Raw genomic sequence first — 13,112 nt, 5'->3', positions numbered from 1 at the left:
CATAATTTCAGTGTGGTTATTTCAACACAACTGGGGTTGTAGTACCTTATTATTTTAACAATTCATTTTTAGCTCAACTATTATATATGAAATATATATAGTGGAGCTATCCTTCTCACCTCGGCGTCGGCGTTTGCGTTGGCGTTAGCGTTGGCGTGCAAATGTTAAAGTTTGCGTACTAACCCAAATATTTTCAATGTCCCTTGACATATTGCTTTCATATTTTGCATACTTGTTTACCAACATGACCCCAACCTATGAACAAGAGCAGACCACTGTAACAAGCATTTTGATAAGGTCGCCGTGGTGTAATGGATATGGTGTCCGCCTAGAGACCGGGAGGTCACAGGTTCGATCCCCACCGTGGGAGCGTTCTTTAGATCTCCCCCAAAGACACCAAGTACTGGTTCTAGGCCCAGGAAACAGACTCAAGAGCGTTTATATAAGCCTAAGGCTTTCGATGCAATCAAGCTAAAATAAATAGGTTTAAACTAAGCATTTTGTAAGAATTATTGCCCCTTTTATACTTAGAATATGCATATTATTGATAAATGTATGTTGCAGTTTGCGTACTAACGCAAATATTTCCTATGTCCCTTGACATATTGCTTTCATATTTTGAATACTTGTTTACCAACATGACCCCAACCTATAAACAAGAGCAAACCACTGTATCAAGCATTTTGACAGAATTATTGCCCCTTTTATACTTAGAATATGCATATTGTTGATAAATCTATGTTGAAGTTTGTGTACTATCCCGAATACTTTCTATGTCCCTTGACATATTGCTTTCATATTTTGCATACTTGTTTACCAACATGACCCCAACCTATTAACAAGAGCAGACAACTGTATCAAGCATTTTGACAGAATTATTGCCCCTTTTGTACTTAGATATTTGAACATTTTGCTTACATTGCCATAACTTCTTTATTTATGATCAGATTTTATTAATACTTTGACAAAACAACACTTGCCTGAATACCACAATGGATTCCACCCAAACAATACCCCACGCCCCAACCCAGAATCCCTGCCCCCCCACCCCCCCAATTTTTTTTTCTTCTTTTTTTTATTTTTTAAAGATCATCTAATAAATGACCACACCCCACATTAAACCTCCCTCTCAACCCCCCTACCCCTCCAAAAAAAATATTTTTTTTTCCTTTTTTTATTTTTGAAAGATTGTCTAATAAATGACCACACCCTGCATTATACCCCCCTCTTAACCCCCCCTACCCCGCCCCCCCCCCCCAATTTCTTTTTGTTTTCCTTTTTATATTTTTGAAAAATCGCCTATTAAATTATTGAATATTAACAATTTCTCCATGATGGCTTACATTATACTGTCAAGCACTCGAATAGTCGAGTGCGCTGTCCTCTGACAGCTCTTGTTTAAGTTTTGTCGATCATAACTAAAAAATATTGCGGCTAGAGGGCTAAAACTCAAACATATTGTCCAGTGTTTGAACTTTCATAGCTCCATATTTTTGGTCATTTTATGGTCGGAAATGGTTTTAGATAAAAGCAAAATGTGGGTGCATTCTGTGTTGCTGTTTACTTTACAGCCTGTGGCTTTTGGATTAAAAAGATGTGATAAATCAGAAAACTGGAAAAAAAATATTATTAATGTTTTTTTATTACATAATTAATTGATATCTGAAAAATACAGTGTAAAACTGCGATTTTATATTATAAAATGCTTCTTACATGTCTTAGTGCGATCAATTCAATGATAGTGTATGTATCATTTAATTGATTGCATGAAGACAATTTTTAGCTCTTTAAAGTACACCATTTAATAACTTCTTTGGGTATCCTTGTACTTCTTTTTTGTTGTTGCTACTTTGGGGTATTCTTTGCTTGGGGTATTCTTTGCTTCTTTAGGGGTATTCTTTGCCGGTTTGGGGTATTCTTTGGGTTATTTTTTTTTACTTTGTGGTTTTCTGTGCTACTTTCTTTGAGATATTCTTTGTTACTTTGGGGTATTCTTTGCTAATTTGACAAGATCTAATTTTGACCTGGCAGGACTGTGATATCAATGCCAGTACGCAGACCAACACTGCCTTATCGGGAAGAGAAGAACCCGGCTGCAGAAGGGCACTACCTGGAATTAAACAAGAATGTGGAGGACTACGTCAAGCCAGACAGTGATCATCCCTACCATGTGCTAGAGAAACGTAAGTTACCTGCTCTCTTGTATTTGAGCAACGCTCTGTGACAACATGGCTTAATGCATGTGCATAAAGTTTTGTCCCGTCCACACAAGCTAAAATCATTTATCAGTTTTAAGTTGTCAAAACAGCATAAAACCAGAACAGTCTGCGAGTAACTTGCAGTCTGTTCAGGTTTTATGTTGTTTGCTGTTCATCAGTATCTAAGGGTTGGAAATGAAGCTTTTAAAACTTGAATCTAGTAAGAAAGGTATTTGTGGTCACAGCGATTTTTTCCCTTCTTTATAAAGTACTGGAAAAATTACTATCCCAATTGAACAAAAACTACAAAATTCCCAATAATGCTGTCTGAAAATTTCCCAAAAGGAAGGCTATTCCGTCAATTTTGTTCCAAAAGTGCATTATCTGCAAGTTAACAAATAGAATGAGCACTGACACTGAACATTACAAGCCAAAATGAATGTAAATCAATATTTGAGTTGATTTTTGCTTTTGATACCAAGCAATTAAAAAACCCTATAATTCCCAATTGGAAGATTTCACGACGCAAATTTCTCAATTTCAGGTGTTTTTGCTCTTATTTTTCCCAATTTGTACGGTACATGTACTTTTCCCAATTGGAGAAGAAAAATCGCTGGTGGATTAAGTTGGATATAAGTGTCTTTCATGCCTATGTTTTTTCAGTCTGAATTTATTCGCTAGGAACTTAAATTCATCAATTGGTCTACTGACAAAATGCACCAAAATTATTGCTTGACTAATAAAAAAGGATTCAGAACAGCTTACAGTCTTTCCAACCTAAATACAGATGTACTAGTAAGAAACACAGGAAAATCTAGCATGTATCGGTGCTATACAACAAACATGTAAATCAACCAAGGTGTCTCTTTGTAATGAGCTAATGTATCATACCCAGATTCCTTCTTTTCTACTACTGTCTCTTCTTCATGGTTCCTTTTAAGCAAAAACAAAGGACCCCCATAAGAAATAAGTGATTGAGAATATTTGGGTTTAATTGACCACAAGGTCAAAAAACTAAACAAAAACATAATTTATGCACTAACTAACTAACTACTGTCAAATTGTGCTAATTATTATGTTATTACAACATTATCCAATTTTTTCACAGAGTGGATACTGCTCCCTGATATATATATATAACAGATTACCATGAGAAACAATGAGCAGATACTGCTCCCTGATATATATATATATATAACAGATTACCATGAGAAACACAGAGTGGATACTGCTCCCTGATATATATATATAACAGATTACCATGAGAAACACAGAGTGGATACTGCTCCCTGATATATATATATAACAGATTACCATGAGAAACAATGAGCAGATACTGCTCCCTGATATATATATATAACAGATTACCATGAGAAACAATGAGCACATACTGCTCCCTGATATATATATATAACAGATTACCATGAGAAACAATGAGCAGATACTGCTCCCTGATATATATATATAACAGATTACCATGAGAAACACAGAGTGGATACTGCTCCCTGATATATATATATATAACAGATTACCATGAGAAACAATGAGCAGATACTGCTCCCTGATATATATATATAACAGATTACCATGAGAAACAATGAGCACATACTGCTCCCTGATATATATATATAACAGATTACCATGAGAAACACAGAGTGGATACTGCTCCCTGATATATATATATATAACAGATTACCATGAGAAACAATGAGCACATACTGCTCCCTGATATATATATATAACAGATTACCATGAGAAACAATGAGCAGATACTGCTCCCTGATATATATATATAACAGATTACCATGAGAAACACAGAGTGGATACTGCTCCCTGATATATATATATATAACAGATTACCATGAGAAACAATGAGCAGATACTGCTCCCTGATATATATATATAACAGATTACCATGAGAAACAATGAGCACATACTGCTCCCTGATATATATATATAACAGATTACCATGAGAAACAATGAGCAGATACTGCTCCCTGATATATATATATAACAGATTACCATGAGAAACAATGAGCACATACTGCTCCCTGATATATATATATAACAGATTACCATGAGAAACAATGAGCAGATACTGCTCCCTGATATATATATATAACAGATTACCATGAGAAACACAGAGTGGATACTGCTCCCTGATATATATATATATAACAGATTACCATGAGAAACAATGAGCAGATACTGCTCCCTGATATATATATATAACAGATTACCATGAGAAACAATGAGCACATACTGCTCCCTGATATATATATATAACAGATTACCATGAGAAACAATGAGCAGATACTGCTCCCTGATATATATATATAACAGATTACCATGAGAAACAATGAGCAGATACTGCTCCCTGATATATATATATATATAACAGATTACCATGAGAAACAATGAGCACATACTGCTCCCTGATATATATATATAACAGATTACCATGAGAAACAATGAGCAGATACTGCTCCCTGATATATATATATAACAGATTACCATGAGAAACAATGAGCAGATACTGCTCCCTGATATATATATATAACAGATTACCATGAGAAACAATGAGCAGATACTGCTCCCTGATATATATATATAACAGATTACCATGAGAAACAATGAGCAGATACTGCTCCCTGATATATATATATAACAGATTACCATGAGAAACAATGAGCAGATACTGCTCCCTGATATATATATATAACAGATTACCATGAGAAACACAGAGTGGATACTGCTCCCTGATATATATATATATAACAGATTACCATGAGAAACAATGAGCAGATACTGCTCCCTGATATATATATATAACAGATTACCATGAGAAACAATGAGCACATACTGCTCCCTGATATATATATATAACAGATTACCATGAGAAACAATGAGCAGATACTGCTCCCTGATATATATATATAACAGATTACCATGAGAAACAATGAGCACATACTGCTCCCTGATATATATATATAACAGATTACCATGAGAAACAATGAGCAGATACTGCTCCCTGATATATATATATAACAGATTACCATGAGAAACAATGAGCACATACTGCTCCCTGATATATATATATAACAGATTACCATGAGAAACAATGAGCAGATACTGCTCCCTGATATATATATATAACAGATTACCATGAGAAACAATGAGCAGATACTGCTCCCTGATATATATATATAACAGATTACCATGAGAAACAATGAGCAGATACTGCTCCCTGATATATATATATAACAGATTACCATGAGAAACAATGAGCAGATACTGCTCCCTGATATATATATATAACAGATTACCATGAGAAACAATGAGCACATACTGCTCCCTGATATATATATATAACAGATTACCATGAGAATCAATGAGCAGATACTGCTCCCTGATATATATATATATAACAGATTACCATGAGAAACAATGAGCAGATACTGCTCCCTGATATATATATATAACAGATTACCATGAGAAACAATGAGCAGATACTGCTCCCTGATATATATATATAACAGATTACCATGAGAAACAATGAGCAGATACTGCTCCCTGATATATATATATAACAGATTACCATGAGAAACAATGAGCAGATACTGCTCCCTGATATATATATATAACAGATTACCATGAGAAACACAGAGTGGATACTGCTCCCTGATATATATATATAACAGATTACCATGAGAAACAATGAGCAGATACTGCTCCCTGATATATATATATAACAGATTACCATGAGAAACACAGAGTGGATACTGCTCCCTGATATATATATAACAGATTACCATGAGAAACAATGAGCACATACTGCTCCCTGATATAGATATATAACAGATTACCATGAGAAACACAGAGTGGATACTGCTCCCTGATATATATATATATAACAGATTACCATGAGAAACAATGAGCACATACTGCTCCCTGATATATATATATAACAGATTACCATGAGAAACACAGAGTGGATACTGCTCCCTGATATATATATATAACAGATTACCATGAGAAACAATGAGCAGATACTGCTCCCTGATATATATATATAACAGATTACCATGAGAAACAATGAGCAGATACTGCTCCCTGATATATATATATAACAGATTACCATGAGAAACAATGAGCAGATACTGCTCCCTGATATATATATATAACAGATTACCATGAGAAACAATGAGCAGATACTGCTCCCTGATATATATATATAACAGATTACCATGAGAAACAATGAGCAGATACTGCTCCCTGATATATATATATAACAGATTACCATGAGAAACAATGAGCAGATACTGCTCCCTGATATATATATATAACAGATTACCATGAGAAACACAGAGTGGATACTGCTCCCTGATATATATATAACAGATTACCATGAGAAACAATGAGCAGATACTGCTCCCTGATATATATATATAACAGATTACCATGAGAAACACAGAGTGGATACTGCTCCCTGATATATATATATAACAGATTACCATGAGAAACAATGAGCACATACTGCTCCCTGATATAGATATATAACAGATTACCATGAGAAACACAGAGTGGATACTGCTCCCTGATATATATATATAACAGATTACCATGAGAAACAATGAGCACATACTGCTCCCTGATATATATATATAACAGATTACCATGAGAAACACAGAGTGGATACTGCTCCCTGATATATATATATAACAGATTACCATGAGAAACAATGAGCAGATACTGCTCCCTGATATATATATATAACAGATTACCATGAGAAACACAGAGCAGATACTGCTCCCTGATATATATATATATAACAGATTACCATGAGAAACAATGAGCAGATACTGCTCCCTGATATATATATATATAACAGATTACCATGAGAAACAATGAGCAGATACTGCTCCCTGATATATATATATAACAGATTACCATGAGAAACAATGAGCACATACTGCTCCCTGATATATATATATAACAGATTACCATGAGAAACACAGAGCAGATACTGCTCCCTGATATATATATATAACAGATTACCATGAGAAACAATGAGCAGATACTGCTCCCTGATATATATATATAACAGATTACCATGAGAAACAATGAGCAGATACTGCTCCCTGATATATATATATAACAGATTACCATGAGAAACAATGAGCACATACTGCTCCCTGATATATATATATAACAGATTACCATGAGAAACAATGAGCAGATACTGCTCCCTGATATATATATATAACAGATTACCATGAGAAACACAGAGTGGATACTGCTCCCTGATATATATATATAACAGATTACCATGAGAAACAATGAGCAGATACTGCTCCCTGATATATATATATAACAGATTACCATGAGAAACACAGAGTGGATACTGCTCCCTGATATATTTATATAACAGATTACCATGAGAAACAATGAGCACATACTGCTCCCTGATATATATATATAACAGATTACCATGAGAAACAATGAGCAGATACTGCTCCCTGATATATATATATAACAGATTACCATGAGAAACAATGAGCACATACTCGGAGACAGCTTTCAATTGATGATTTGAGCCACATCATGCGAAAATGGGTCTTATGTCATATGCAGATAGCCTTTCTCCACATCAACTTGCACATCTGCGCAGGCTGGTCTTGAGCTTCGCTGTCTTCTATGAAGTCTGGCATGATTCCTTGGTTTCATTATCACACATGCTAGCTTCTGACCAGGCTTTGCGATGCGCAGACTGATCTGTAGTTATGCTTGCTGCACATGACTTAAGACCCATTTAAACATGATGTGTCTAATATGTAGATGTAAATTTATCATCCTCGCTGCATCATTTCAGGGGCTACTCCAGAAGATGTTCACGATTACATGCATATGTAGACTTCTAGACTGATAGTACAACCCTCTCAGTGACCTGTGAAATAATCCATTCACAGACATGCAAAATGACTACTTTTCCTGTGAAAAGATACGCACAATTGTATGCATAATTATGAGACTGCTATATGAGTAAGCCCTTCAGAGAAGACCGAACAAGACTGGACTTGCTGCTGAAAGATGCCCACAACTATTTATGCACACAAAGAATTTAACACTGCCATATTGTCAACAGTTGTAACTGAAATAAGCCTCTCACAGATGACAAAACAAGATTGTGGTGAATTTTGTGCCTAAAGCCTGTCAGTGACTGCAGTCAGCAAAGGGTTACACTGCAGTCAGCAGTGGGTTCCACTGCGGTCAGCAAAGGGTTACACTGCAGTCAGCAGTGGGTACACTGCGGTCAGCAAAGGGTTACACTGCAGTCAGCAAAAGGTTATGCTGCAGTCAGCAAAGGGTTACACTGCAGTCAGCGAAGGGTTACACTGCAGTCAGCAAAGGGTCACAGACTTGATTGAAGAATGGACTGCTCAGTTATTGGGCTATGGGATGCATATTGTGAATGTTAAAAGCAGTGACATCAAAGAGAGCTTTGTCACCAGACTTGTTCATAGCTTGGTAGCAGTGAGTTCAAGATTGTTGGTTTTTAGTGACGTGAAATGCATCCATAATGATGTGCTCTTTGATGAACAATATGTGAATACTCCGTCAAAAAGTGCAACATGTTATATTGAGATTATCAATTGTATAATAAAGCCCTTCTCTTGAAACTTGCATCAATAACATAACACTCTTTGAAATCCTGTAGTGTGTGATCATTTAATGTAAACTTAGCTTGTTTTGTCTAAACAACTATTGTGGTTAATTACCATGAGCTAGTTTTTAAGTGACCATATTTAAAATGTAATTGATTTCTTTTGCTTTCCTTGTAAGTTTTATGGCTATGATTGTGCAGCGCATACTATAATTATATATGAATTTTTTAAACGTATTATTTAAAAACCTAAAGGTGCCAGATTTGTAATTGGAGGGTTTTATTTTGTCATTTTATACATTTGGTGCTTTACAGAAGGCAGATTTATTTAACCTTACCTTTATCTTTCCATTCTGAAATAACCCATTTGTTTCGGTTTTATTGCTCTCTAGACTAGATTTTGTTGTTGTTGTACAAGCAACGATACACCTTTTTACAGTTGTAAGCATCCACAGAGGCCCTTTACTTATATTTTGTTCCTATTTTTGGAGTCTCGCCCTCAGAAGTGAAACCATCACAAGCAAACAGATCCAAATTGAGTGCATTCCAGTAAAGTGTCAGATCCATATTGAGTGCATTTCAGTAAAGTGTCAGATTCATATTGAGTGCATTCCACTAAAGTGTCAGATCCATATTGAGTGCATTCGAGTTAAGTGTCAGATCTATATTGAGTGCATTCCACTAAAGTGACAGATCCATATTGAGTGCATTCCAGTAAAGTGCCAGATCCAAATTGAGTGCATTCCAGTAAAGTGTCAGATCCATATTGAGTGCATTCCAGTAAAGTGTCAGATCCATATTGAGTGCATTCCAGTAAATTGTCAGTTCCATATTGAGTACATTCGAGTAAAGTGTCAGATCAATATTGAGTGCATTCCAATAAAGTGTCAGATCCATATTGAGTGCATTCCAGTAAAGTGGCAGATCCATATTGAGTGCATTCCAGTAAAGTGTCAGATCCATATCGAGTGCATTCCAGTAAAGTGTCAGATCCATATTGAGTGCATTCCAGTAAAGTGTCAGATCCATATTGAGTGCATTCCAGTAAAGTGTCAGATCCATATTAAGTGCATTCCAGTAAAGTGTCAGATCCATATTAAGTGCATTCCAGTAAAGTGTCAGATCCATATTAAGTGCATTCCAGTAAAGTGTCAGATCCATATTAAGTGCATTCCAGTAAATTGTCAGATCCATATTAAGTGCATTCCAGTAAAGTGTCAGATCCATATTGAGTGCATTCCAGTAAATTGTAAGTTCTCCCAACTGTCCACACTCTGTGATACATTTTTATTACATTTGAGAAACTGTCAACTTATTAAAGACCATACCAACCCCTGGGTGCAAAAAGGTACCATGTGAAATTGAGATTAGAAGGCATATTGCATCTTTTTGCACAAATGGGGCGATATTTCTTTTGCAAGTAATCATCGTACAATTTGTTTTGATAGTTTTTCTGTGATTCTGAATCACGTTCTTTTTTTATGCCCCTGGTAGGGTGGCATTTAGCAGTTGAACTGTCCGTCAGTCAGTATGTCAGTATGTGTGTATGTCAGTATGTGTGTATGTGTGTATGTCAGTCTGTCCATCCGTCCGAAAAAAACTTTAACATTTGCCATAACTTTTTCACTATTGAAGATAGCAACTTGATATTTGGCATGCATGTGTATCTCATGGAGCTGAACATTTTGAGTGGTGAAAGGTGAAGGTCAAGGTCATTCTTCAAGGTCAAATGTCAAATATATGGTGTCTGTCCGTCCGAAAACTTTAACATTGGCAATAACTTGTTCAATATTGAAGATAGCAACTTGATATTTGGCATGCATGTGTATCTCATGAAGCTTCACATTTTGAGTGGTGGAAGTTCAAGGTCAAGGTCATTCTTCAAGGTCAAAGGTAAAAAAAAAAAAATTCAAAGCAGCGTTCTCATGAAGCTGCACATTTTGAGTGGTGGAAGTTCAAGGTCAAGGTCATCCTTCAAGGTCAAGGTCATCCTTCAAGGTTAAAGATAAAAAAAATAAAATCAAAGCGACGTTCTCATGAAGGTGCACATTTTGAGTGTTGGAAGTTCAAGATCAAGGTCATCCTTCAAGGTCAAAGGTAAAAAAAAAATCAAAGCAGTATTTTCATGAAGCTGCACATTTTGAGTGGTGGAAGTTCAAGGTCAAGTCATCCTTCAAGGTCAAGGTCATCCTTCAAGGTCAAAGGTATTTTTTTTTTTTTTTCAAAGCGGTGTCCTCATGGAGCTGCACATTTTGAGTGGTGGAAGTTCAAGGTCAAGGTCATCCTTCAAGGTCAAAGGTCAAAACAAAAATTCAAAGCGGCGCAATAAGGGGCATTGTGGTTCTTGCGAACACATCTCTTGTTTTCTGTAACATTTGTGGTCTAGTTTGATTTATTAAAATGTATTACTTTTCTTCTCCAAGTACTTTTTTCAGGGAATTAGTGTTAAACTGATGTATCTGCAATACATTTCTTATTAGATACAGTAGTTTCATGTTTATCTCCAAGATTCCTCTATACATTTTTGACATTGTTAAAAGTACATTTACAAAATGCTCACACGCATATATAGCATGTATATAAATTATGTTCTATAAAAATAATGATCAGTACTGACCATATGATCCCAGGTATGACATTCTGGAATAATTGATTGAATTCTTACTTCTTTATATTAAAAGTAAAAACAATTCTAAAATGTCTCCAATTGTCAAGATTTTGCGCACAACTCTGTAGTAAATCCCAGCACAATGATGACCTAATCCCTGTTTGCCTGTGATGTTATGGTTGATTTTATATTGCCAACTTATATAGAAAATACTACAAATGAGGCCACCAAAAATCGTAAAAGTTGAACTGTGAAGGAGAACTTCGGGCAATTATAGGTTTTGCTATTTAAATTACATGGTCAAACTTTTTAAAACCATTTTATTTTTGAAATCCATAAGAAATCTGACAGTATAAATAGGTTGCTTCCATGATGCCTTATTTGTACAAAGCAATGAATTGTGTCACACTCTATTTTTAGACACATTTCACCCAAACAATACTCTTCTACAATAAGGTTCTATCAGTTGAAGTTACTTGAAAAACATCAGAAATTGATCTACAAGCGACTTTGTCTGAGATTACCCGATGTCCTACTTTTCTTGGATTAACCCTTATGTCCAGTCCGACAAAAGAATGATTCTTTAACAGATTTAGAGGGGGAAGGACATGAACTAGATTATTGATGGAAGATATTGTTTGTGATTTCAGTTGTAAGTACACATTATTAGCTCTCTGTCTGTAAATTGTTTACTTGAATAACAAATTTTAAGATATTTTTTTTTTGCCCTTGAAACAAGTAGTTAGTCAGGCCAGTGTATATCTGAAAAAAATATGCCATAACACACAGGTTCAAAATAGGAAAGTGTGAATTCCATATTTCAGTTCCTTGTCTGTGAATTACGTTAACTTACTGCTATGTGTTGCTTTTCTTTAAGAAATCCTTGTGTTTACTTTAATATTTCTCTTTACTTGTATTTTTGACTTTTGTATGTTTTACCTAGAAATCCTCACTTACACACAAAATCCTGTGTTCATTAGAATCTCTTATACATGTACAGATATTAATATCACCATTATGTTGTTTTTAATGTTTTATTGTATAGTTTTAAATGTTTAATAGAATATATTTTGTGTTCATTTTGTTATCAGTTTATGTTGTTTCAACTTACAGTTCATATTCCAAAAAAAAAAATTTTAATTCATTGTCTTTGATGTTTTGTTTTTTTTTCTTTAAAAATAAATATGTACTGAAGTTTACAGGACTTCCTTTCCAGAAAGTTTCAACAGCAAACCATAACTTTCAGGGTATTGAAACAATGGGTAATTGACAGATCGGAGATGTGTGTACAAGGTGATAAGAAAACATAGCCTATGGGATTATCTCCACTGGCGAGTCAATTAGCGCTAATCCCCTTGCGTATCAGGGGCAATAAAACACATCTTTGCGCATTTGTATTGCGGGGAAGTGTACTGTGGGCTTTCCAAGCAAAAAATCTAATAGCGAGTTTGCAAGTTGTCCAGGAAATCCAGAAAAAAACAGAGATAACAATTTTTATACGCCGTTTTTTAAAACGGACGTACTATAGTTTCACCCTTGGCAGGGCGGCGTCCACAGCAGTGTCCGCTCTCTAATTCAAATAGTTTTCATCAGATCTTCACCAAACTTGGTCAGAAGTTGTGTCTGGATGATATGTAGGTCA

The 13,112-nt window shown here is 35.2% G+C and overlaps 1 protein-coding gene across 1 annotated transcript in view; it reads left to right on the top strand.

The window, feature by feature from the left end:
- LOC127838898 (mucin-19-like) overlaps positions 1-12,619 on the top strand; it is a 55,683-nt gene extending 43,064 nt beyond the window's left edge. Inside the window, exons 26-27 of the mRNA XM_052366966.1 lie at positions 2,032-2,183; positions 8,071-12,619. Coding sequence (XP_052222926.1) covers positions 2,032-2,183; positions 8,071-8,111 — 193 coding nt within the window. The 3' untranslated portion in view covers positions 8,112-12,619. The remainder of the gene's footprint in view (positions 1-2,031; positions 2,184-8,070) is intronic.
- Positions 12,620-13,112: the final 493 nt, after the last annotated feature.

Source organism: Dreissena polymorpha, chromosome 7 (assembly GCF_020536995.1).
Source record: "Dreissena polymorpha isolate Duluth1 chromosome 7, UMN_Dpol_1.0, whole genome shotgun sequence".
Taxonomy (NCBI): domain Eukaryota; kingdom Metazoa; phylum Mollusca; class Bivalvia; order Myida; family Dreissenidae; genus Dreissena; species Dreissena polymorpha.
This window is presented reverse-complemented; position numbering and strand designations above follow the sequence as displayed.